Here is a 27,604-nt window from a genome sequence, read left to right as displayed (position 1 = left end):
AATGTTATCAAGGGCTTCCCTGGTGGCGCAGTGGTTAAGAATCTGCCTGCTAATGCAGGGGACATGGGTTTGAGCCCTGGTCTGGGAAGATCCCACATGCCGCAGAGCAACTAGGCCCGTGAGCCACAACTACTGAGCCTGCGCATCTGGAGCCAGTGCTCCACAACGAGAGAGGCCGCAACAGCGAGAGGCCCGCGCACCGCGATGAAGAGTGGCCCCCGCTTGCTACAACTAGAGAAAGCGCTCGCACAGAAACGAAGACCCAACACAGCCAAAAAAGTTATTAAAAAGTACACATGAAAAATAAAATAGTAAACAGGATCATATCCCACCCTCATGCCAAAATCACTTCAATGTTTACCCTGCATTCAGGTTAAAATCCAATCTCCTTGAAGTCTTTCATATTCTGACCTAGCCTCTGACCCAGACCTACCTCTTCAACCTAATTATCAGACATGGTTGTACATGTACCATATGCTCCAACCTTATGGATTTTTTCCCCAAGTTTCTTAAAATTGATTTAGGTTACTGACACCTGGATTTTTATGGATTTTAAGACTTTCACAGGGACTTCCCTGGCAGTCCAAGGGTTAAGACTCTGTGCTCCCAATGCAGAGGGCACAGGTTCAATCCCTGGTAGGGGAACTAAGATCCTGCATGCCGCATGGCATGGCCAAAAAAAAAAAAAGACTTTCACAAACATATGTAAATAACATTGGAAACTAATTTTAAATTTTGCAAAATCAGTGAATACAGAGGCTTAACTTCACCTATTTTATCACCAGGAAGACAAAAATACAGATTGCCTTGTTTAAAAAAACTTTAAATGAGGAAGTAACTCTCACATGTGTATTATGAAAATGAATAGATTTAATACTCAAATAAATATTAAAATTAAAAATTGTCAAGACATAAATAAGAAACTTGAAATAAGGTAAAACTGAAAAATAACTACTTATAGAACATAAATTTAAAATAACTGGACTTCCCTGGTGGCGCAGTGGTTAAGAATCCTCCTGCCAATGCAGGGGACACAGGTTCGAGCCCTGGTCCGGGAAGATCCCACATGCCGCAGAGCAACTAAGCCCCTGTGCCACAAGTACTGAGCCTGCGCTCTACGGCCCGCAAGCCACCACTACTGAGCCTGGGTGCCTAGAGCCCATGCTCCACAACAAGAGAAGCCACCGCAGTGAGAAGCCCGCGCACCACAAAAAAGAGTAGCCCCTGCTCGCCACAACTAGAGAAAGTCCGTGCGCAGCAACAAAGACCCAACACAGCCAAAAAAATAAATTAAAAAATAAAATACAATAAAAATAAATAAAATAATCGCCACATTATATATATAAACTTCTTTCATATGGTGATAAAATATGCATAATACTAAACAGTAATATTCCATTAGCTTTTTCTACTATAAAGCTAATATATTCAATATAGAATGGCTGAGTGCCTAATACTGGGTTGGCCAAAAAGTTCGTTAGGGGTTTTCCGTAAAGGAAAATACCTGTTCCTAGGTATTAAGGCCAAAAAGAATTAAAAATCCTCAGAAAATGACAGACATGTGAGGATACAAGAGACATAAATTCAAAACAGTGTTATCAGTGCTAAGATAAATGAAATAAATGTAGGTAGAGTGCTGGCACAAAAGACAAAACAGACACTTCCATTTAGGTGAACTGGAAAAAGTGTCACGGAGAAAACATTAAGCTGTATGGGTCTTAAGGAATATGAGTTCACCAGACAAATGGAAAGTGGAAAAGGTATTACAGTCATAAAAAGCATAAAACATCACTGCCCTTTGGGAAATTATCAGTACTCAGGTTATGTCTAGAGTTTAAGAACTACCAGGGACTGGGCCTGAGGAATTAGATCATATCACAAAAGTACTCATGCTAAGGAGGATTTTAAATTAGATATATTCTTAGAGATAATGTTCAGTGTATATCCAATATACAAGCCTACACAACAGAAATATTTCTAATACAGCACTTAGCTCCTTTAGCACATGCTTCCTCTTCTACACTTTTGAGCAACTTGAGGGCCAAGTCAATGCATACATATCTTCTTTGGGCCTTTATTCCTACAACTTAAATGCATATCATCTGGTACATGGCAAGCGCTAAATAACTGACTTTAAATAGGAGAAGTATATTTGGCAAAAGAAAACATTTCAGCAGTTCTCAAAGCAATTAGTCATGTGAATTAGTTTACTTATATAAACTATAAGATTTACTTATACCAACACTACTTCTGAGTTTGCTATACTCATAAGAAAAGTGTCTCATTACATTAAGTGAAAAAGAGTAGATTAAAAAGCAGTATGTGTAATGCAATCCACTAATCTCTATTATACTCATACATGCATTTTTAAAAGCCCAGTGAAATATTAAAAAAAAAAAACTACACCAAGAACTTTGGGGCCACACTGTCTAGGTTCCAATCAGCTTCCAACCACTTACTAATTCTGTGACCTTTTGCAAATACTTTAATCTTTCTTTGCCTCTACTTCCATAAAATATAGATAAATAATAGTACCTATACCTATACCTGGTTAATTGTGACGATTAAATGAGTTATAAGGCACTCAGAATACTGTCTGTATAACTGTTTCCTAGTCATATTTTTTCTTACCAACAATAAAATTATTATAATCATATATTTTACCTATACTTTAGACCCTAGAAGAACTGGTTTATGAAAGGAACCCACTTTGTCCCAGAAAACTTTTTAAATCTTTTTTAAAGGCTTTTAAAAAAACATTAAAAATATTTTAACTTTTTAAATTCAGTCAACAAATATTCACCAAGCGTCTCCACATGCCAACCCTTGTGTTAATAATCTCTTTCAGCAAGTGTCTCCCTAGGTCATTATACCCTAGAAACCTGCCCACCTCCTCTATCTCATGAAAAACAGAGATGGTATATTCAGGTCCACATGCTTTCTGTTTCTAACCTGGGTCTACATAGCTTAGCAAATTGATCCACAGTTCTGTACAAACGTTTCATAAAGTTTTCTAATTTGTTAGTAAAGAAGAATTTAGAAAATCACTTACTTAATAACTACCTAAAGTTTACAGGCTCTACCACAATACTAGTTATAAAAATTATGACAGAAATATGGCAGTTATAGCAAACATTTATCAACACAGTCCTCATAACTTTCTTGTTCAGAAAGACTAAGTCCGTATTAGTGGGAGCCTTATTAATGGGATACTTTGAATATATCAGGAACATGGAAATCACAGTACACAGAACTAGTTGTTTTAACAGCACTCATTAAAATGAAATGATACGAGTCATAACAGATTATCATAGTAGAAAATTAAACTGAAATTATTTTTGATTGTTTGAATATAAACAGGACTTACTACATAAAATACATTCTTTGCTCTTTTGGATATAAGATGTTACGTGAATCACAAGAATGGACCTTTAGTAAATCATTATGTTTTAAATAAGCATCTATTATGTGCCATGTACTGTGTTAACCATGAAGAATAATTAAACTTAGATTCTTTTCTCTCATTCCTTCACTACTCTGAAATATCTTAGACAAAAGACAGGATTCCTATCGTTTCCTCACCTATAAAACAGATAAAAAGAACCTTCTGTCTAAAACCAGTAAAGTTCCTAAACATTTTATAAGCTATACTGAAAATGTCAAAATCTAAAACTGTATATAACTTGCGATTATCGAGCAATAAAATTTATTCCTGTTTGCGTCTAATAGAATCTTACATTTCAAGAGAATAAGTATCCTCATTATTGGAAATTAATTACCTGAGTAATCACAAAAAAATGTTAACAACCTGATTTTTCCACTCACCTCTGAAAATGATGACTGTACAGCTGTGTTGGAATACCAAGAATACGATCGTATATAGCTGTAACTTCTCTCAGGTTTCCCTGTTCATTTTCCCAGTTTATATACATTTCCCAGAGTCTGTCAGATCGGAAATCTGTTCCTGCAGCTAGAACAGCATGCTCAAAAGTTCTGAAAAATTAAATTACCTCTTAAGTTATCTTTCCAAGATAAAATCACTTTAAAAATATTATTTCTACACTTTGCAATATATACAAATATCAAATCATTGTCATACTCCTGAAACTAATAAAATATTTCTAAATTTTAGAAGATAATGCTAAATTCAAAATTATATTCAACTTTATACAAGTAGAGATTAAAAGGAAGAAGGAATAGTAGAAAAGTGTATGACAGTTGCTTAAAAAAAAGGGAAAACGTAAAGGGAATAGGTAAATGTAATTTTATGTAACTGTATATTGTTTTATATGATATAAATTTGCAATGCAAATTACACAGCAAACATATAAGAGTAACACAGTAGACACTAAAATATTCGTTAAACTTGAAATGTCTGTTGAACAGATTCCTTTAGGACAAAAGACAGACAAAATTTATCTCCCTTTAAGAAATAATTTTCTAGCAAAACAACTCTCCAACAAGGGGTCCAGCTGCCTTGTCAGGTAATGAGAAATATACATATATTTTAAAACTCTCAAAATTCTCTCCTAATTCTAAAATTCCACAGTTACACTTTACTACAAAATCATTTATTTTAAAATACTTAGCTCATTTGAAGAGATTTCTGTAAGCAATTTTAATCACTGGATTTGATATCCCAATGGGATAAAATTTTAGGTACGTTTTCAAAATAAATATTAGAATCAAGAGGGATTTTTAACAGTATAAACTACACTACCTAAATTAATCTACAACTTTAACTGAATGCCAATCAAAGCTCTAAGAAATTTTGGATGGAAGAGAAAAAAAATTCTAACATTCATCTAGCATACAAAGATGCAAAACATTTTTGTAAAAGTACAAAGCAGCAGGCATTTTCCTGAAAGGTATCAAAAGAAACTAGAAAGCTACAAAAATTAAAAGTATGGCACTGGCCTGGTATCGGAAAAATGGATTAACAGTTCCCAAGAAAACAAAATAGATCTATATACATGTGAAAATTTAGTATATGACAAAGTATTTTAAATCAATGCACACAAAATTTTTTTTTAATTTAAAAAATAAAAAAAATAATCATTGCAGAAAAGATGGACTATTCCAAATGGAAAAAATAAAAGGTTAATCTCTGACTTGCAGAAGACGCAAACTAAGGTTAATCTGTTTCACAAAAGACACAAGCTAAATGTCAGATAAGTGAACTATAAAAAAAAGCCTATAAAAAGAATTAGAAAAAAATTCAAGATTTATGTATTCTTGGCAAGATAGGCACAAAACTCAGAAACCAATAAAAGATTACAAATTGAACCACAGTAAGAAAAAAACAAAAACAAAAACCTCTATATGATAAAGATACCCTAAACAAAGATGTGCCAAAACCGGGGGAAATATGTTTAATACACATAAGGGATTGAGAGAACATGCACGCGCATGCGTGCGTGTGTGTGTGGTACGTGCACACACGTGTATGTTTGTTTGAGATTTTCAAGAGAGTTAAAATACATGTTATTCCTCTGCAGAATCCCGAAGTGATTCAGGAAATTAACGCACCAGACACTAAGAAAACTGGAAGTAGCTGGAAGAGGAAGGATGACAGGTAATGAACAAAATGTTTAGACGAAGGTTTGCTTAATGAATGGTAAGAGGCCTTGAACCCACTTTCCTGCTCAGCTATGGGATTTCAGAAGCTAGGTATATGCTCCCCAGGCAGATCAGATGATCCTTCAACGAAGAAACTGCTTGGTATAGGAATAAGATATAAAGATTCCAACACTGGGAGTCCCCCAACAAAAACCTGAGTAGCCACCTGATCATGCACCGTGAAGCCCTTTATTCCAGCTAACAATGTAGTACAGAACTTCCATTCAGTTTATTAGTATTGAATCTTTAACATGAGCAGAAATCCAGAGATCAAACGTATCAGAAATGAAAACAAGCAAACAAACAAAAAAGAGAAAACAGCGCTGAGGGCAGAGAAAAATTTCAACCATCCTTAATACGCTCAAAGAAATGTTAAAAAGATATGCAGCCAGGGACTTCTCTGGTGGTCCAGTGGTAAAGAATCCACCTTCCAATGCAGGGGACGCGGGTTCAATCCCAGGTCAGGGAACTAAGATCCCACATGCCGCGGGGCTACTAAGCCAGCACCTCAACAAGAGAGCCCATGTGCCTCAAACTACAGAGCCCATGCACTCTGGAGCCCACGTGCCACAACTACAGAGCTCATGCGCCCTGGAGCCTGAGCTCCACAACTAGAGAGAAGGCTGTGCACCACAACAAAGAGCCCGCGTGCCGCAACAGAAGATTCCACAAGCCTCAATGAAGACCCCGCGTGCCAGAACTAAGACCAGACACAGCCATAAATAAAATTAAATAAATAAATAAATAGGACTTCCCTGGTGGTGCAGTGGTTAAGACTCCACGCTCCCACGCAGGGGGCCCGGGCTCGATCCCTGGTCCAGGAACTAGATCCCACACGCATGCCACAGCTAAGAGTTCGCACGCCACAACTAAGACCTGACACAACCAAAATAAAATAATTATTTAAAATAATAATAAATATTTTTAAAAGTAAAAAATTTGGATATTAAAATAGAAAGATATGCAGCCATATAACAAGAATAGGAGGCTATAAGAAAAGGAATATTCAAAGAAGAGGAAAGATTCTTAGATACTAAAAATCTTATGGCAGCTATTAAAAATCCAATACAAGGTTCAAGGAAATACCTCAAAAAGGCAAACAAATCCTAGGAGATTGAGAAAAAGGAAAAAGGTAAGAAAATTAAATGATTAAAACAGAAGGTCCAATATCCAACTATTGAAAACAACAGAGAAAACCAAGAGAAAGAAATTATCAAAATAAGAATGTACACAATAATAACATTTCTAAGACTAGAAAGATGTGCTTTAAAGCATCCCAGATTGAAAAGGCCCACTAAGTAAGCACAATTAACTAGAAAAAGAAAGTCCACACCAAAGCATTACAATTGCAGTTACAATAAAGAGAACATTTTAAAAGCTTCCATGAAGAAAAACAAGTCACATAAAGAGAATTCAAAAGAATGGTATTAATACTTCTCAAAAGCAGCACCGGAAGATAGATGGAGAAATGCCTTCAAAGCCCTAAGGAAAAATTACTTTCACCTCAAAATTCTACACCCCACTGGACCATCAATTGTTTCAGACATAAAGATTCAAAAAAATTTTTTTCATTCCAAGCAGTTATGGGATGTACTCCTCTAAAAGGCAGGCATGAACCAAGAAAGAGTAGGATCTAACAAGCTCTAATAAATAGAGCTTGATACCCAGGAAAAAGGTCAAGACATCTCCTAGAACCATGATAATGAGGAAATCCAAAAACCGCTGTACAACAGAATCAGAATACAGCAACCAGTCCAGATTACAGAAGAGGAGGTTCCAGGAGGGCTATCTCCAAGAAGAGGAAAAAAAATGGAATTTACATTTCTCAGAACATAATTCTTTTTTTGTAATCTTCAGATTAAGTAGAATAACACTAGATACATATATTTTTTAGTTTCAAAAAATAACTTATATAGCATTTGTACGTTGTGGAAAGTCAGTATTAGTACTGACTACTGAAAGTAGCTGTTGGAGGGGGTAGAAAATTTTATATGTTTAAAGAAAGCCAGGCAAATGGAAAAAAGGGGGGAGGGAAGGAAAGGGGTAATTACAGGAAAAACAAAAAGCTATGAAACCTATCCATACTGGAAAGATGAGGAATGGGAAGACAGGGTATAAGTGAACTAAAAATTCTCATCTACCATAACAGAATGATAATGTCTATAGGTAGTGAGAGAGAAGCAGAAAGCAGTAGAGTGCTACTGTTTTAAACATGTTGGAAAATATCAGAAGAAACGGCTAAAATATTTAAAGAGAGGTGGAGGGAATCACTTTTTGTTACAAGCAGTTTAACATTAACTTTTTAAATTACATGTACATATCAATAAATTGATGAAAATAAAAACCAAAAACACATTTTAAATTCCTATAATCAGTAACAAAGACAATCCAAAGTAAAATGAGCAAATGTCATGAACAAGCAATGTAAAAATGCCTTATATAGACAGCATTTGAAAAGATGGTAAACCAGGATGACCAACCTACAGATATGTGAACTAAGATAATGAAATACTACTGGAGGTTAAAGAAAAAAACATGGCATGACTATGGGAAAATGACTACCCTCATACACTGTGGGAGTTTAAAATTGCTACCACTTTTAAAAGAACATATGACAAAACATAGCTGCGATTCCCTTTGACCGAAGTTACATTTCTAGAGTGTTCTACATAAACATTGACTTGTAAACAGATGTTCACTGAAGCACTAATGATTTCCTATAAATAAGAATTTGGTCAAATAAAATATACTACCTTGATACTATAAAACACTCTTGCAATGGTTAAAAAAATGGTAGGGAGAATTTCTAAAACATTCTGTTAATTTTTTTAAGAAATCAAACAAAAATATGTGTAATATGTATACACACATATATGTACATCTATGTTTATCTGAAAGAACACACCCCAAGTAATTAACCATGAGAGGAGAGGGATTGGGGACATAAGAAAAGGGGGTGTGGAATGGTGGAGGACTTTATTATGTACATTTTTTAATAATCATGCATAAGTTTACTATGTGTATCATTTTTTTTAATAGTGAAAAAGAAAGTTAAACTTTTAGTTCAGCATTCTTGAGTAGTTCTATTATCAATATCAGAATACTTGACTTATTTATATCTTTAAATACATTTAAGTATCAGTGTTTCACATACCCTCTTATTGTACTGTTTGTCTCAGGATCACCAGGGTCCAATGTTTCTTTTAAGAAGTTTATATAATGTATCCAAAGGTCAACACTAAGAGGTATTGCCTGAAGCCCCCGGCGATACACCTAAGAAGAAAACAACAAACTGTACTTCAAATATTTAATTATTTCTTAACAGAGAGGCAACACTGTGTTATCCGGTGAACCTTAGAAATACTAATTACTGGAATTTTGTTTAAATAATCTACCATTACCATTTGGGTGGAGGTTGGATAGAACATGGCAATGTTCTGATCCCCACGTGCAGAGTCTTGATCTTCAAAGCGCAGCAGTCCCTGCATTCTGACCGGGTTGTGTGGGCAGGCTTTGGGTTACAGACCATAGGGCACAGACCCATTAGAGCATCAATGACAGCGTCTGACCAAAAATGCAATAAGACGTAGCAAATGTGACTAGCAAACCAACTATATTGTTTGGAAAATGAGAAATAAATGTAAGTGAGAGAAAAGCCCTGCCCTACTTGTTAAGCTGCAGTGTAATACAGAGGCTTGCACTGCAAAGCTTGACAAACTGTAGAGGTTTAACGCACCTGCCAACAAAGAGAGAAAATATTAGCTACAAATGCCACAAGAGTGACAAATGCAAATAAAATACCCTATAAAATTGTTTGACCATAAATCGTAGGTACTGCCAGCCAAAAAAAGTCTCTGTTTTGTTATTATTTGGCTTACAGTACCTAATGGAGATAACTTTATTCAGTAATGTACGCACCTCATCTGATTGTTTAATGTTGTCATGCCGCTTTTCGAGGTCTGCATACTTTTTCCAATAACCATAGCAATACGGATAGTGTATGAAAAATTTGTCAAACGCTTTCCTGGCAGCCATCAAGTGATTCTGATGAAAATAAAACAAGGTGTTTAAACATCTTGGAAATTTTTGTCACAAAAACTATTATTCCTTTCAAATGTACAGGCATACCTCAGAGATATTGCGGGTTAAGTTCCAGACCACTGTAATAAAGCGTATTATCGCAATAAAGTAGGTCACACAAATTTTCTGGTTTCCAAGTGCACACAAAAATTCTGTTTACACTATACTGTAGTCTATTATGTGTGCAATAGCATTATGTCTAAAAGAACAATGTACATACCTTAATTTAAAAATACCTTATTGCTAAAAAATGCCAAAATAATTACAATAGTAACATCAAATACCACTGATCACAGATGACCATAACATAATAATGAAAAAGTTTGAAATACTGCAAGAAATACCAAAAATGTGACAGAGACAGGAAATGAGCAAATATTGTTGGAAAAATGGCATCAACAGACTTGCTCAACGCAGGATTGCCACAAACCTTCAATTTGTAAAAAACGCAGTATCTGTGCAGCTCAATAAAGTGAAGCGCAATAAGACGAGGTATGCCTGTTATTATCTCAAAATAAATGGCAGGCTTAAAAACCACACACACAGCAGCCCTTTTTCCTACAATGCAATCTTACCCTTTGAAACAGAAGGAACTAATTCTGTCAAACAGCAAAGTAATTTTTTTATTTCAGCAATTTTATACACACATACATACACACACCAATTATTACAAACATTAGACTTTGATTCTAATACTTTCCATAATGTACAAATGCTATGAAAGTTATTTTTGAAGCTAAAAAAATATTATCTAAAATGTTCTTCAACTTAATCTGAAAATTATAAAAGAGGCAACTTTAATCACAAAACAATAAGGCCTAGTCTGATATTACTTGATTTTTCTGTCCCCTCTAATCCCATTTAAATAGTTACTAACCTCCTGTTCTACATACTGAAGCAAATATACCCAGCCTGTAAAATCCTGAGGATTACTTTCTACAGTTTTCCAAAACTTTTCATATTCTGGAGGGAAATTTGCTTCTGTTTCTGTCACTGGAAGGTCCACAGTATTTGCTATTTCATTTTCTTCCGTAGTTGTATTCACATTAGGAGATCCATCAGGTGACTGTTCCATTTCTGTAACATTCATAATCTCAGTACTGAAATCAGTAGACTGATCTACCACTACCTCTGAACTGTTGCCTGTGCTGCCATTATTGGAATTTCTGTACTCATCCATGTGAGAATTCTGCATGGCTGTTTATTTTTTCTTCAGTTAATGATCTGCGGAAACATAAAGAGAAACGTCTTCCAAATATTTATTTGGCATCATCAAAACCACCTTTTAAAAGCCCAAGTTAGCTATTAAAGGAATATATTAATTTGATTCTTGAGCTCTTCTGTAAGTCATAATCAGGTTTATTAGTTTTTATATTACAAATTAAATTCTATAACAAATTTTCCAAACTTCTGCCAGTTTATTGTTGACTGAGTAAAAACTAGCTCCTTCATCTATAAAACAGTGAGTATTGAGCCTGCTCCCTAAAGAAGCAATCATATCTAGAATTCAGTGCTCCTTAGCTAGCTAAGAATCTAAATTTTAATATCTGAATGCTATCTTGCTACCAATCCTGAAAAACAGCAATATCTTTAATATCTGTTCTGGAGGCTTTAGCTAACAAAACAAATTCTGGTCATGGATATAAATGTTTCAGAGGGAAATTCATAACTTAGCTCAGGATAGATTTTTAAGAAGGTTATACTGTTGAAATATATCTATAAATTTTAAATCCTAGCAGCTAGGTTTGATTTTATTATAGAAGATACACATTAAGGTTTTAAAATTAAAGAGTGATTTTTAAAGTAAGTGTTATTAAAAACATAGTTATAAAAGAAATAATAAAAAAATAAAAACATAGTTATAAGGGAATTCCCTGGCAGTCCAGTGATTAGGACTCTGAGCTCTCATTGCTGGGGCTCCGGGTTCAATCCCTGGTCAGAGAACTTAGGTCCCACAAGCCACGCAGCCAAAAAATAAAAAATCGTAGGGCTTCCCTGGTGGCGCAGTGGTTCAGAATCTGCCTGCCAATGCAGGGGACACGGGTTCGAGCCCTGGTCTGGGAAGATCCCACATGCCACAGAGCTAGTTAGGCCTGTGTGCCACAACTACTGAGCCTGCGCATCTGGAGCTTGTGCTCCGCAACAAGAGAGGCCGCGACAGTGAGAGGCCCGCGCACCGCGATGAAGAGTGGCCCCCGCTTGCCGCAACTAGAGAAAGCCCACGTACAGAAAAGAAGACCCAACACAGCCAAAAATAAATAAATTTTTTTTAAAAATCATTAAAAAAATATTTATGAAAGTTTTACCATCTGGATAGTTACTTCATAAAATCTTTTAAATTAAGTCATCTTATGGTTAAGGCCATAAAATAATAAGAAATTATTCTTTTATCCTGTAAGGTAATACTACAATATATTTTCACAATTCACTTCATCTCTTCCACTAACAGTTTAAATGGAAACTGAATCATTAAATTATAGAGCATGTCTTCTTTTTAAATTAGGGATTATTCTCAAAACTAAACAGACCATAAAACTGATTTACTCCTAAAATATACTCAGAATACATAATTAGTTAATATTGCATAATATAATGTAAAAAAGGATTAAGACTAAAGGAATTCAAAGAAAGAAGTGCAAGTGGCCAATAAACATATGAAAGGACTGAATCTTTATTAATAAAGATGTAAATTAAAACAATGAGATTATCAAATTGGCAACAAGTAAAAAGATATTTCTGGAGGACAGTCGCACAAAATATACCAAATGGCAATTGTGCATATTTTATGTTATGTAAATAATCAGATAAAAAACATTTATTAGTTTAAAAGCATTCACTAGAACACTATTATAGCGAAAAAAGAGGGTAGTATTAAGAACACTGCTTTAGTAGGTGGCATATTTGTACAATGGAATAATAATAATTTAAAAGGAAATATGTGCACCTGTCTTGATATAGAAAGATAACCACTACATATATATTATATGCATGCTACACACAGATCTGTAAGGATTTATATCAAATAAAATACACTAACAATATTAGTTGGTGTTAATGGCTGTTCTCCCCATATAACTGGGCTGACGCTTTCTTCTTTTGGCTTATCTGCAATTATTTAACTGAAGTTAAAAAAAAAAAAAAAAAGAGGTATTTTGTTTCATTTGTTTTGTTTTTAAGAAAAACGAGCTCCAGATATGACATGCCAGTGGTTGGCTGGATACAAATTTTTTTTTTTTTGCAATTTTATGCCTACTTTAAAAATCTGGGTTTCTCTATAGTCTACACAACCTAGCTCCACATAATAGTCACCTAGTAAGCTATTTTTTTAAAAAATACATATTCATTGGCCCCAACGCCAATGATTCTGAGTTCTAGGCTCAGGCCCAGAAAGTTGTACTTCTACCATGTTCTCTGAATGATTCAGAGGAACAGAAACTTATTCATGGATAAACTCTGAACAATGGAACTGTTGCATCAAAGATCTGTGTATATTAAATTTGGGAATACGCTGACAACTTATCTTTAAAAAAGTTGTACCAGCTGTGTGACAAGACAATTTTAGCTGACTATCCAACATTCCCTCTCACCATCTTCTCTCACCATCTTCCTAATAGAACATTGTTTTGGTTCAGAGCAGCAATATACCTAACCCCATGTAAGGATTATGAGTCTGAAAAGCACATCTGCTGCAGAGCTCTGGAAACAATTTTGCTTTTCTGATAAAAGGGACAGTCAACAAATAGTGTAGACTCTACCACTTTCTTCTTACTTTGAATGTGAACATATCTGAAACAACTTGTATTCACAAAGCAGTCAAAAGAACTGGCCAAGAAAATTAAGAAATGCCAGCCCTGACATCAAGCTGCTAATAACACAATGCCAGCTGTGTAAGAAAATAAGTCCCTATTTGCTTAAACTAGTATCAATAGATGAGTTTTTCTATTACTTGCAGAAAAATGCATTCCTAACTAACCCACTAATGAGACATGGACATGAGAATGTCCATTTTTCCATCTCCTCTTGTCAGCACTAGGTATCATGAAACAATTTTTGCTCATCTGATTAAAAAAAGGAAAAAAGAGAGTAGTACCTCATTCTGATTTGCATTTCTTTAACTACAAGGATGTTGAATTTCTATTTCCTTTTTCCCCTTAAATACTATTTCACATCCTTTGTCTATATTTTCTTTTTTTTAATTTATTTACTTGTTTATTTATTTATCTATTTTTGGATGAGTTGGGTCTTTGTTGCTGCACGTGGGCTTTCTCTAGTTGCGGCGAGTGGGGGCTACTCTTCGTTGTGGTGCGCGGGCTTCTCTTGTGGCGGATCACGGGCTCTAGGCGTGCAGGCTTCAGTAGTTGTAGCTCGTGGGCTCTAGAGCGCAGGCTCAGTAGTTGTGGCGCATGGGCTTAGTTGCTCCGCGGCATGTGGGATCTTCCTGGACCTGGGCTTGAACCCGTGTCCCCTGCATTGGCAGGCGATTCTTAACCACTGTGCCACCAGGGAAGCCCTGTCTATATTTTCTACTGCATTTTTTATGAATGGTTTGCAAAAGCTCTCTGTAAACTAGAAAATGACACATATTGTAAAACATTTTTGAGTTAGTCTACTTACTAGTTTTAGGTTTTTTCTGTGTGTATGGAAGGCATCTTTTAAATTGTCATGTAGATTTGATATCCAGATTTTAAAATATGTCCACTATTTCAAAATGCAGTATGAAGCAAATTTTTTCCCAAGAAAGGATAAATTTAAAATGTTAAATCAAGTGAACTTTGAGGCTGAATGCCACTGGAAGAATTAGTTATAACCAGGTAAAAATCTAAGGAATATTTTTTAAAAAGGAGAAGAAAAGGGAAAGGAGAAGAAGGAAAGTGGGGGAAGGTCAGGTGGGGACAAAAAAGTTTTCAATACTTGATGCATATCCAGCACTATACTACATTCCTTATAGAGAATACATAGGTATAAGATAAGGTCCTCACTCTAAGGCTTATTAACTATTAGTAGTTGGAGAGCGATTAAAAAAACATGCAAAACAATTAGAGAGACAAAATTTCAAATGAAACAAAGTCAAAGTTTAGAAAACTCAATTGAACATTATAGGCATCTAGCAAACCTTCATGAAATATAGAATTTGGTCTTCACTTTGAAAAACTACAGATTTTGGAACAATAGAGAAATAATGATAAATTATTCCAAAATAGCGAACAGCCCACTTGACTTGACAGAACAACCCTTCTTATTAACAGTAGACAAGAAGATGGAAATTAGGACTGGTTCCAAGACAAGAAGGAAATAAGACTGACCAGAATGAAGAGGTTCTGCATTGGGGAAGTGAAATGAAAGTAAGCAGCGTGGAGAGCAAGAGGAATCTGAGAAGAAATAATACAACCAAATCTAGTTGGTACACGATAAAGGACAATCCCAAAGTATCAATATTAGACTACCAGAAAAAATAGTTCCCTTCTACTTGAATGACTGATTATTGTCATAAACTTTTCCGGGTTTACCAGTTGAGACCCTAGGAAAAGGCGCAGAAGCTTTTCAACTTATTTTGGTCTCTTTTGCCCCCTCCTTTAAAGAAAAGACACATTTGACGACTAATCTTCCAGATACAAATTAGTCATTATTTTGTATCTTTTTATTTCAAAGCATACTGTCAAAAAAACAAACGGAAAGTTGTTACACTGATTCATTTACTACCTGTTCTATTCTAACTGCATACTTAAGTGGGACATAAGGGTTTCTTCTGGAATCAGCAAATTTACCACACCCCTGCATCTTCAGAAATGATCAATTACTCCACACCCTGCAATTACAGTGTTATAAAAAGAGTTAAGGGGCTTCCCCGGTGGCACAGTGGTTGAGAGTCCGCCTGCCGATGCAGGGGACACGGGTTCGTGCCCCGGTCCGGGAAGATCCCACATGCCGCGGAGTGGCTGGGCCCGTGAGCCACGGCCGCTGAAACTGCGCATCCGGAGCCTGTGCTCCACAACGGGAGAGGCCACAACAGTGAAAGGCCCGTGTACCGCAAAAAAAAAAAAAAAGTCAATGCCAGCCTTACCCTTAGGGAGATCATTTTTCTGATTACTTAAAAAAAAATCACATGGCCAAAAGAAAAATACACTAAAGTTATTTTTAATAAGTTATTCTAACATATACTTCATAGTGTGGCAATTACTAGTACCAGTTTATTCTTAACAACAACCAATAACTTCCAACTAGCAATATAAAATGGCAAAGGGGTAAAAAAACAACTATCAAAAGGAAGAAGACAACAGTGTGGTATTGGCATAAAGACAACAGACCAATAGAATAGAAAGCCCAGAAATAAATGTTGGACAAGGGTCCAAAAATCACTCAATGGAGAAAGGACAGTCTCTTTAACAAATGGTGCTAGGAAAACTGGATATTCACATGCAAAAGAATGAAGCTGAATCCTTATCTTACAGCATACACAAAAGTTAACCCAAAATGGATTAAAAACCTAAACGTAAAACCTAAAACTATAAAACTCCTAGAAGAAAACATACGGGAAAAGCTTCATGATATTGGACTTGGCAATGATTTCTTGGCTATGACACCAAAAGCACAGGCAAAAAAAGCAAAAATAGACAAATGGGGCTACATCAAACTAAAACTTTCATGCATCAAAGGACACAATCAACACAGTTAAAAGGCAAATAGCAGAAGAGGAGGAAGTATTTGCAAATCTTATGTCTGATTAGTAGTTAATATATAGAATACATAAAGAACTCCCATAACTGAACAACACTCAATTAAAAAATAAAAAAACGACTTAGACATTTCTCCAAAGATGATAAACAAATGGCCAACAAGCACATGAAAAGATGCTCAACATCACTAATTATCACAGAAATACAAATCAAATTCACAATGAGATATCACATCAACACCGATTAGGATGGCTACTATCAAAAAACCCCAGAAAATAACAAGTTTTGTCAAGGATGAGGTGAAATTGGAACCTTTGTACACTAACTGTGGGATTGTAAAATGGCACAGAAAACCAAATGGAGTATCCTCAAAATATTAAAAATAGAGCTACCATATAACCCAAAAATCCCAGGGACTTCCCTGGTGGTCCGTCCAGTGGTTAAGACTCCGCGCTCCCAATGCAGGGGGCCCGGGTTCAATCCCTGGTCAGGGAACTACATCCTGCATGTGACAACTAAAAGATCCCGCAAGCCTCAATGAAGATCCCACACACAGCCATGAAGATCCCACACACAGCCATGAAGATCCCACGTGCTGCAACTAAAACCCAGCACAGCCAAAACAAATAAATATTAAAAACAAAAACAAAAGTCCCACTTGAGTATATATCCAAACTAACTGAAAGCCAGGTTTCAAAGAGCTATCTGTATACCCATGTTCATAGCCGCACTATCCACAACCACCAAAGGAGCAACCCAAATGTCCACCAACAGATGAAGAAGTAAATAAAATGCGATATATACATACAATGGAATATCATCAGTCTTTAAAATGAAGGAAATCTTGTCATACACTACATGGATGAACCTTGAGGACATTACGCTAAGTGAAATAAACCAGTCGCAAAAAAGACAAGTACTACATGATTCTATCTAGAGTCGTCCAATTCATAGAAAGAGAAAGCTAAATGGTGGTTATGAGGGTATGAGGGAGTAGAGAGAGGGGGAAAAAAGGAGTTGTTTTAATGGGTATAGTTTCAGATTTGTAAGATGAAAAAGTTCTGGAAATCTGTTAAACCACGTTAATATATGCAACACTACTGAACTGTACACTTAAAAATGGTTAAGAAGGGACTCCCCTGGCGGTCCAGTGGTTAAGATGTTGCACTTCCACTGGAGGGCGCACGGGTTTGATCCCTGGGCGGGGGGGGGCGGGGCGGGGGGACTAAGATCCTACATGCTGCGCAGCATGGCAAAAAAAAAAAGATTAAGGTAAATTTTATGTGTTTTTACCACAATAAAGCTTTTTTTTTTAAAGGAAGAAGACAGCTAAGCTATAACTAAATTAGAAAAGGCAAAATACAAAAGACTAGGAATTAGAATTTCCAGATCTTTCTTTCACCATAAGAAGACAAAGTATAGTGTGGTAAATATTAGAAAGAACAAAGGGGTAGAGGAGGGTCCTGCTTCTCTCCCTTAATAGCATGAGATTCTAGGTCGGTCTTACTTTTCTCACTTCCAAATAAGACTAGTAATACTTGTATTATCTGCTTCACAAGGCTGTTGAAAACTTCGGATGAGATAAAAGCATGTGAAAGTCTTAAAAACTATAAATTCACATAAATGAAGATACCACTGCAAACAATTAATTCCCTGGAAATTGTTATTCAAACTTAAGGTGTTATACTTTAAAATTAATAACGAAAATAAAAGTAAACTTTACAATGCATTTAGAATTTGTTTTGCAGAGGTTTTAAGAGGAGGAAGAAAAAAATCTGTTGACTTTAACTTCAAAAAACTGGTAATCAACACAGCGTTTATCTGAGGGCATTATTTTATTTCTTGACTTTTCCATTTTAGATCTTTTTTGCTATTAGAGAAGATATGGGTTATTATACCAAACATACATGCACAGCTTTCCTCTCATGTGCTCCCAATACAGTTCTATCAGGTTGGACTTGAATCAATATTCAAGTTTACATTATTATGACCATGTAAACATTTTTTTCAAGCTATCTTGTAAACTATAATTACATTTCCTTGCTTCTCTTTCTTTAAATATTTCATTTTCATATGTTTCGTTGCCTTTGAAAAATGACCCCACATCCTTGAGGTCTTATAAAGGTCCTTCAAAAGCAACTGTCACTCATACTTATCAATTCTATTTTCCCTTCTGGAGCCATCCTTTCTGAAACCATCTAACCTTCTGCAACAGTTTAGACTGGCTTGTCCTGTCTAGGTTTGTCTCTTCATTTTGATCCAAGGAATTCCTTTCACTTGTCCCCTTGGTTGAATCTCATTTATAATAAAATCTTTTTCTTTGTTGATTTACTCCCTTTTGTAGAGAATCATTTCTGTAACTCTGAAAAAGGGTATGTAGGGTGAAAAAAAGACTTTCCAATTCTAAAATCCTCATAACTGAATGACAGATTGTGAGTTTAAAATTCTAGAATGAAAATAATTTTTTCTTAGAAGTTTTGAAGGAATTTATTCATTGTTTCCTAGCATCTGACGTTGCTGTTGAGAACATCTGATGTCTTTTTTTTTACTTCTTATCCTCGACATGTAACCTTTTTTCCTCCACAGAAGCTTTTAGTTTCTGTTTACCCCAGGTGTTCTGAAATTGCATAATGATGTGCCCTAAGGTGAGTCTTTTCCATTCATTCTGCAAGGCATTCATTTGGAAGGCCTATTTTAATCTATTTACATCATTCAGTTCTTATGTTCTGTATCTATTATTTATTTGATAATTTCCTCCTACTGATTTTCTCTTTGTTGAATTCACACTGCTCAGGTGTTGGACCTCCCGGATTGATCCTCTACTTTTCTTACCTTTCCCCACATTTTTCTTCTAACCCTTTGATTCATTCTACTCTGCCATAACCCTTTTACTGGATTTTTAATGTGAGTCAATTTTTTTTTTTTTTTTTTTTTTTGCGGTATGCAGGCCTCTCACTGTTGCGGCCTCTCCCCTTGCGGAGCACAGGCTCCGGACGCACAGGCTCAGCGGCCATGGCTCATGGGCCCAGCCACTCCACGGCATGTGGGATCTTCCCGGAGTGGGGCACAAACCCGTGTCCCCTGCATCGGCAGGCGGACTCTCAACCACTGCGCCACCAGGGAAGCCCTGTGAGTCAAATTTTTAACTTACATTTTTTATTCTCTGAGTAATCAATATTCCTTTTTCACTGCCGTATCTCCTGCTATCTCTCTATAATTTACTTTAAATTTTCTTCTGTTCTCAGCACTATCTGTCTCTTCTGAGTGTCTTTTGACTATTTATTTTGGTCTCTCAAGTACAGTGATCTTCAAACTTCTGTTCAAGAATAAGTGTGAGGCGTTACAAAACAAATTAGAGGCTGGATAAAGCTTGGCAACTGGTGGGCCTCAGTGCAGGATGGCATTCTTTTTTTTTTTTTTTTCGGCCACATCATGCAGCTTGCAGGATCTTAGCTCCCAGACCAGGAATGAAACCCATGACCTTAGCCGTGAAAGTGCAGAGTCCTAACGACTGGGAATGCCCAATGATGGCATTCTTTGAGGGGGGAACCCACTAAATGTCAGTGCTCTACATTATTTCCCTTGGGTTAAGTTTTCCCAAAGAAGAATGTTTCAACTTAAGTAAGGCAACAAGCATTCTGGGAGCAAAGAAGACAAACAGGGCTGGTGATTTCACCATTCAATATATAAACTTTCATTCAACTTCCCATTTTCACTAAGACCCTTCACCCCTGCCCCACCTCCCAACAGCTGTGTTAACTTCTCTGCTTTTGCCCTCTTCAAATAACGAACATACAGTTTTTTGCTGGCTATACTAGATGGAGAAGGAAAATCTAGGGTCTAAACTACTCTAGACTTTTAACAAATCTTACAATTTTTAGTTGCATTCAGCACTCCTATCTTCAGACGCCCTTGGAACCTGAAATTCCTGAGCCTTTCTGGGATTTTGTGGGAATATCCATCTTGTTTCTTATTAACTTCCCTCTCTGCAGGCACAGAGCTGAACCCAAAAAAGTGAAAAACTAAGTTAATCAGTTATAACTGGTCCATCTGCTTTCTTCCAAAACGTTGAATTCTCATCTGTTGATACCTCCTCTTCTGTTCTTTGTCCTTTTGGGTTTATACTATTTTATTTATTTTTTACTTTATCTGATTTATATTTTTCATTTATTTTACTGAATTTAGGTATACAAATTACTCTATGCTGAACCCCTTTTATTTAGTATTTTTAAAAATCTCTAACCAATATCATTTCCTAGTGTAATAATATTCATTCAACAGATATTTAATGAGCTAATTCTGTGTGTCAGACACTACTATTCTAAGCACTGGAAATTTAGCTGTGAACGAAACGAAGTCCCTGCTCTCAAGGAGCTGACGTTCCAGTGGGGAGATAGAGACTTTTTTTAATCTAACTATATTTCTAATATGTATGTGGTACCAAGTGCTAAGAACAAAATAAAAGAGAGGATGAGGTAGTAAGAAAGCCAGTCATGCAGCTGTCTGGAGGAAGAAATGATAAGCAGAAAGAGCAAGTTCTGAGATAAGTAAGTGCCTTGCCTGGCATGTTCACAGAAAAATAGATCAGCAAGAAGGGCAGTATGGCTGGATTTGCTTAAATATTCCTCAATTTGACTTGAGTTCTTTCTAAGATTTGGCTTTACTAAGTATATCACAGTAAACTCCCTCATGTAAATGCCTATTTGTAAAAAGCAATTTCCTTTGGGTTATATTCTCAAAATTCAGTATGTAGCATAAACCATAAAGTTAAGCACAGTTTTGACCTATGTTTAAAAGAAAATATTCTAGAATTTCTCCTTAAGAAATAATGATGAATCTACAGGCAAATTATTAGAAGTATTAGACTTACAAAGTTATTGGCTAAAAGAGAAATATGTAAGAATAAGTAACATTTCTATCATTAGAAATAATTTTTAAAGGCCATATGAAAGAATTAATCATGAACAACCATGTTCTACTGCAGTATTTTTCCTAAGAAAATAACCATTTGTTGGTACACTATGTAGTCCAGCCCATATTACTCCAATGAAAATACTAATTTCTCATATTGACCTAGCTGCCACAACCAACGGTGGGTCAGGCTTTATCCTCCTAGATCTCCATTAATGCCCTATTTCCTTCTTAAAATTCTTTATACCTCCAAGAAGTAAATCTATTATGTTACCATTCTCCCAATCCCCTCACCTCTTCTATTCTTTATTATTTTTTTAAATTTCTATTTTATATTGGAGTATAGTTGATTTACAACGTGTATGTTAGTTTCAGATGTACAGCAAAGTGATTTAGTTATATATACATATATCTATTCTTTTTCAGATTCTTTTCCCATATAGGTTATCACAAAGTATTGAGTAGTTTCCATGTGCTGTACAGTAGGTGCTGTTGATTATCTATTTTACATATGTAGTGTGTATATGTTAACCCCAACCTTCTAATTTACCCCTTCCCCCCCACCTTTCCTCTTTGGTAACCAAAAGTTTGTTTTCTATGTCTGTGAGTCTATTTCTGCTTTGTAAATAAGTTCATTTGTATCATTTTTTAGATTCCATATATAAGACATATCATATATTTGTCTTTCTCTGTCTGACTGACTTCACTTAGTATGATAATCTCTAGGTCTAGGCATGTTGCTGCAAATGGCATTATTTCATTCTTTTTTATGGCTGAGTAATATTCCACTGATATGTACAACATCATCTTTAACCATTCGTCTGTCCATGGACATTTAGGTTACTTCCATGTGTTGGCTATTGTAAACAGTGCTGCAATGAACACTGGGATGCATGTATCTTTTCAAATTATGGTTTTCTCCAGATACATGCCCAGGAGTGCTTTTGCTGGATCATATGGCAGCTCTATTTATAGTTTTTTAAGGCACCTCCATATTGCTCTCCATAGTGGCTGTGCCAATTTACATTCCCACCAACAGTGTCGGACAGTTCCCTTTTCTCCACACCCTCTCCAGCATTTATTTTCTGTAGACTTTTTGATGATGGCCATTCTGACCAGTGTTGAGGTGATACCTCATTGTAGTTTTGATTTGCATTTCTCTAATAATTAGCAATGTTGAGCATCTTTTCACGTGCTTTTTGGCCACCTGCATGTCTTCTTTGGAGAAAAGATCTTCTGCCCATTTTTTTGACTGGGTTGTTTGTTTTTCTAATATTGAGCTGCATGAGCTGTTTGTATATTTTGGAGATTAATACCTTGTTGGCCACATTGTTTGCAAATATTTTCTCCCATTCTGTGGGCTGTCTTTGTGTTTTATTTACAGTTTCCTTTGCTGTGCAAAAGCTTTTAAGTTTAATTTCCTTTGCTGTGCAAAAGCTTTTAAGTTTAATTAGGTCCCAATTGTTTATTTTTGTCTTTATTTTCGTCTTTATTTTCCTTATTTTAGGAGGTGGATCCAAAAAGATATTGCTGCAATTCATCCCGAAAAGTGCTGTTCTGCCTATGTTTTCCTCTAAGAGTTTTCCCTCACCTCTGGTATAATCTTCCCTCCCTTTTGCTCTCAAAGTATTTGTTCTGTACCCCTATTATGGCACTCCTATAAAAGTTGAAATACATAACCATTTTTTGTCTTTTGCTCTCTAAGTATTTGTTCTGCACCTCTATTATAGCACTCTTATAAGAGCTATATTATTTGTCCTCCTCCTTACCTTGGTCACAATGGATGAAGTATCTCTGCTGCTACAAAAGGTCAAACCCTGAACTCATGACTTGGATCACTTCTCCCACCCATCTTCTCAAGAATGTTGCTTCTTAAATTATCTTCACTCTCTCCTTATCAGTTTCTCTCAGTATATTAGAGTACTTCCATTAGCCTTCAAACATGTAAAAATATCTCTCATCTTTTATATAATAATTTATAATATACATACTATAATTTAGTTTAAAAACAACCAAAGGACAATCATAAGCTATGTTAAGGATTTGGATTTTGTTCCAAATACAACGGGAAGACAATGAAGTTGTCTACTTCTACACCCTCCATTTACTCGTAAATTTGAATTCTTCTTTATCACGACTCTGAAATTCCCCCAAGATCACAATCTCCTTGTTTATAAATCCAACTGGACGTGTTCTGATTCATCTTTCTGATCTGCTCATCATAGCATCCAACAGTAATGATGACTTCCTCCCTGAAAGGCTCTCTCTTCTTGCCCTTTACTGACATATCACAGTCACCTAGTTTTGTTGTGTTTTCCAGTTCAGCTCATTTCAGCTTCAAGGCCTTAGTGTATGCAGTTTCTTCTACCTGGAATGCTCTCCCACCCCTGTACCCCACCCCCACACTCCCACTCAGAGCCTTCAACCTAACTGAAGCCCACTCATTAATCTGGGCACATTTAAACATCCCTTCCAGAAAAGTATTCCCATACCCTCCAAATTAGTTAGGTTCCCCCAATGATGCTTCCATAGCATCCTTTTTCCCCATAGCACACATCACATTTGTGATACTCATTCAATGTCTATCTTCCTTTGTCTCAAATTCCCTGAGAGTAAGAACCAGGTCTACAAATACGTAGAGATACAGTACACACGCAGGCCTAGTACACACTTAATTCATTGTATGATAAACAAAAAGCATCACAGGCCTTACCCTCCACCCAGAGTCCTAAACCTAGTTTATTACTTTCATAATCAATTGGAAAGTTGTATAATAAAGTGCTTGGGCTTTAGAGCCTGATAGAACTGAATTAAAGATCTGGCCCAGTTTCTCATCAGGGAACTTTGAGCAAGTTACTTAACCTCTCTAAACCTCATCCACAAATAATCACACATACCTTGCTATAAAGATTAACTATCCTCTTCTTTTATACTGCTACTGTTACAATATAAATAATTATTCTCTCCCCTCTTGAATAATGTTTTTCAAACATTATTCAGAATGCTTCAAACAAGCTTATTTTTTTTAAAAGGAAAAATACAGAGTAGAAAAAATACATCAGAGTGCAATGCACACGTTAAGGGCATACTGTTGAAATACACACAGAATTCAACTATTGGATTATTGGATTGAAATGTTACACGTACATCCTATTATGGGTTGCAGTCAAAAAATTTGAAAAACATTGCTACACTATTGCTACAGATAAATTAATATTATTAGAATATTAAATTCAGTGAGATAAGGGCCCTTGGTTTTGTTCACTACTATGTCCCTAGAACCTAAAACTGTCTAGTATAAAACAGCACATAAATATTTGTTGAAAGACTTGAATGATATATCTGGTCCCAATTTAACTTTTCAAACATATTAATCCTACAGTATTCCTTACTGTCATTTACAGAGGACAACACGTTCTCATGCCTGAGCCTGGGCTCATGCTATTCTCTCAGAATAACAAGTTTCCTCCTTTTCTCAACTCACTAAGCCACTCGATGCCCTTTTACTACTCTGTACTTTCTTATATAAAACCATATGAGAGGCATAAAGTCCACAAGTATAAAAGAAAACATGATATATTAAAAGTGAATATGCAGTACATGAAAAAATACAGTTCTACATCAAGTTCATACAGTTCAAGTTTTAGTTCAGTTATGACATACATCTGACTAACAATTCAGCATGCCATCTTAAAATTTAAAAGCTCTTTTGGAGGATGACTTAAATAACCCATACTCAATTAAAAATGAGAAGTCTGATCTATTACCTTCTTTTTTCTCTCTCTATAGGCATTTATGCTGACAGAGGTACTCAAAATCATACCACTGATTATTCTTTTCATAAAGAGGGCAACACATAAAAATCTTAAGTCATCACTAAGGAATGAAAGTCAGGAGTTTGAGTACTGCAATCAACTAGCTTTGCAATCCAGAAGTCACTCTGTGCCTCATCCACACATAAGCCAATTTGAAGACTCAAAGTGTTTAGAAGAAAAGAGGCTATCATAACCACTAGTTTTGGAAATTGTTTTCAGAGGCTGAGCAGAATGTTCACACACTGACCTTTTTCAAGTTTCCACGTATTAAGCACTTACTATGTTCCAGAAATTGGGCTTTATTTATTTACATAAATGTTTCTATCATCTTTGGTGTTTGGAAAAAAAAAAACACCATTTGGCTGGAACTACTTTCTTCCCCCTTTGGCTACTTTTCAAAAAAAAAATTAAAATCCTATGTTTTATTCAGAATTATTTGTTAGCATACCACAGAAGGTTCTGTTCTTTCTCTCTCTTCTTTTTTTTAGGTTATTACAAAATATTGAATGCAGTTCCCTGTGCTATACAGTAGGACCTTGTTTATCTATTTTATACATAGTAATTTGTATCTGCTAATCTTTCTCTTGAAAAAAAGCCACACACACTTTTTATCTTTCCCATATTCAACTACAAGTAAGCAAGTAAAAAGACTACCAAATATTCTGACACTAAAAAAATTCTGCTTTTCAATTCTCACTTCAAATATCTCTCACCACCTACTAATTAGCCATCTTTGGTAACCCCTAATTATTCCAGAGTTCACAATCTTAAAAACCTGTCTTCTTTAGTACAACTCCTTTCATTCACTTTATCCCTACCAGAGGCTGAAGAGTGGAAAATTCCAACTTTTGCAATTTTAGAATGAGGTTATAAAGGGGGGTGGGGAGGGACACCTGACAGTAGTTGCTTGTTTTTTTTCAATCCACTTAAGCTCTCAAAGCCAAAAACACTTAAGTTCCAACATGAGTTTCATATTTCCCTGTATGAAACCTGCTTTCTTAGGTTTCAACCTTTACAACTGTAAAAAGAAAAGTGTTACGTATTTCTGAACAGGGATCAGTTGCCAAATAACATGATGTCCTCAAAGAAAAGGCAACATGAATATTAAACTAAAATTTTAGTCGGCATAAATATAGTACATAATATGATACTTAATAACACATTAAGAGCAGTACTACTAATTAACTTAAAGATGTGATTTTTGGAACGAGAAAAACATCAGTGTTGGCCTCCGGCTACAAAAGGTAAACATTATTCTTTAATGTTTGGTTTTTCTGCTTCTACCCTATCCTGCCAAAAGCTTTAGCTGATCTTTGGGGTGCTGTGACTCAGGGTCCCAGAGTGTGGCTCTGGTCAGAACGCGAAACGCGCCCTACAAGGCGCCTCAAAGTTTAACACAATTTGTATTATATTCTCCCAATCCTCTGGGTCCCTTCCACTTACAGCCGTCCCAGCCACAGTGATTCCGAACTCTCGGGAAAGCTTTAGACTTACCCCCAAACCTCTTCCTAAATCAAGGTGGCGGCCCACATTTCCCCTCCCATCCTGAAGCACCGGCAGACAAACGTGGGGTCTAAGAAAAGAAACCTCGCACCGCTCCACCCAACAGGTGGGAAGGAGGAGGGATGGACAGCTGGGCCCCGAGGCCAACGCAGGCCTCAAACACGGCGGGAGTGGGAGGCCGCAGCCCTAGCGCGGCCTGAAACAAGGCAGGCGCCTTGCTGCCCCGCGTACCACCCACGCCGGCCAATTCCAAGGCGCCCGCCCCAGCTGACCTGACGATGGATGCCACTCAATGCCATGAGCCGCAGTGTGGGCCAACCGAGCCGAAGAGGGCACTTCCACCGTCTCTGTCCCCACAAACACCGGAGCAGACGCCACCAGCGCCACGGCCGCCTCGTCGAGAGTGCGGCGCGCATGCGTCGGTGTCCCCGGAGGCGAGGAAGTCACGTGGTTGCGCAGCGCGCAGGCCTCGCCCTCCGCGGGATCCGGCGGGGATCTGTCCTGCCCGGCCACGCCTCGCCCAGCCCCGCCCCGCCCAGCCCAGCCCAGCCCCGCCCCGCCCAGCCCAGCCCCGTCCCCGCCCTGCCGCCACGGAGGGCGGGGCCGCTGCTCCAATTCAGTTTTTCCTCCTCTACGGGAACTTGCAGAGCCGAAGGAGAGTGTTCAGGGCCTTCCGCACCCCTGATTTTAAACACAGACAGCGCCCCGCCCAGTCAAAGAAAAATACTCTTACTATTTTTGGGCAAACAACTGCCTAGGCTCCACGCCTCTACTTAAAAGTGGTCAGAAATTCAGGCTTAAACTCCTAAATCTCACGATGGTTTGGACTCTGGGTCCACCCAGGTTTCCTGAAGGTGAAACAATAGTGGAGTTAGGGGCTTGAGGAACTGATTATTAAAGGGATATGTAAAATTATTCCCTGGACAAATGAAGGCTGCATTATTTTGATAATCTTAGCAGTACTCTTCAGCTATACTCCCATCCTCAGTTTAAAAAAAAAAA

General features: G+C 36.7%; 1 protein-coding gene across 4 annotated transcripts in view; it reads right to left on the bottom strand.

Annotated features, from left to right (window-relative positions):
* Positions 1 to 27,039, bottom strand: part of PRPF39 (pre-mRNA processing factor 39) — a 37,289-nt gene extending 10,250 nt beyond the window's left edge. Inside the window, exons 1-5 of one of the 4 annotated variants that reach the window (XM_022570657.3) lie at positions 26,875 to 27,039; positions 10,577 to 10,923; positions 9,538 to 9,663; positions 8,774 to 8,892; positions 3,826 to 3,993 (exon numbers count right to left, since the gene is read on the bottom strand). In XM_022570657.3, coding sequence (XP_022426365.1) covers positions 3,826 to 3,993; positions 8,774 to 8,892; positions 9,538 to 9,663; positions 10,577 to 10,894 — 731 coding nt within the window. In that variant the 5' untranslated portion in view covers positions 10,895 to 10,923; positions 26,875 to 27,039. Of the gene's footprint in view, positions 1 to 3,825; positions 3,994 to 8,773; positions 8,893 to 9,020; positions 9,664 to 10,576; positions 10,924 to 26,874 lie in introns of those variants that run through there. The other 3 variants (XM_089907664.1, XM_022570659.2, XM_089907663.1) reach the window with 3 other exon arrangements.
* Between the last annotated feature and the right edge of the window lie 565 nt (positions 27,040 to 27,604).

The sequence above is a fragment of the Delphinapterus leucas genome, chromosome 2 (genome assembly GCF_059928025.1).
Source record: "Delphinapterus leucas isolate spDelLeu-1000000601 "Yukka" chromosome 2, BTC_Dleu_Yukka2, whole genome shotgun sequence".
In the NCBI taxonomy this organism is placed as follows: domain Eukaryota; kingdom Metazoa; phylum Chordata; class Mammalia; order Artiodactyla; family Monodontidae; genus Delphinapterus; species Delphinapterus leucas.
This window is presented reverse-complemented; position numbering and strand designations above follow the sequence as displayed.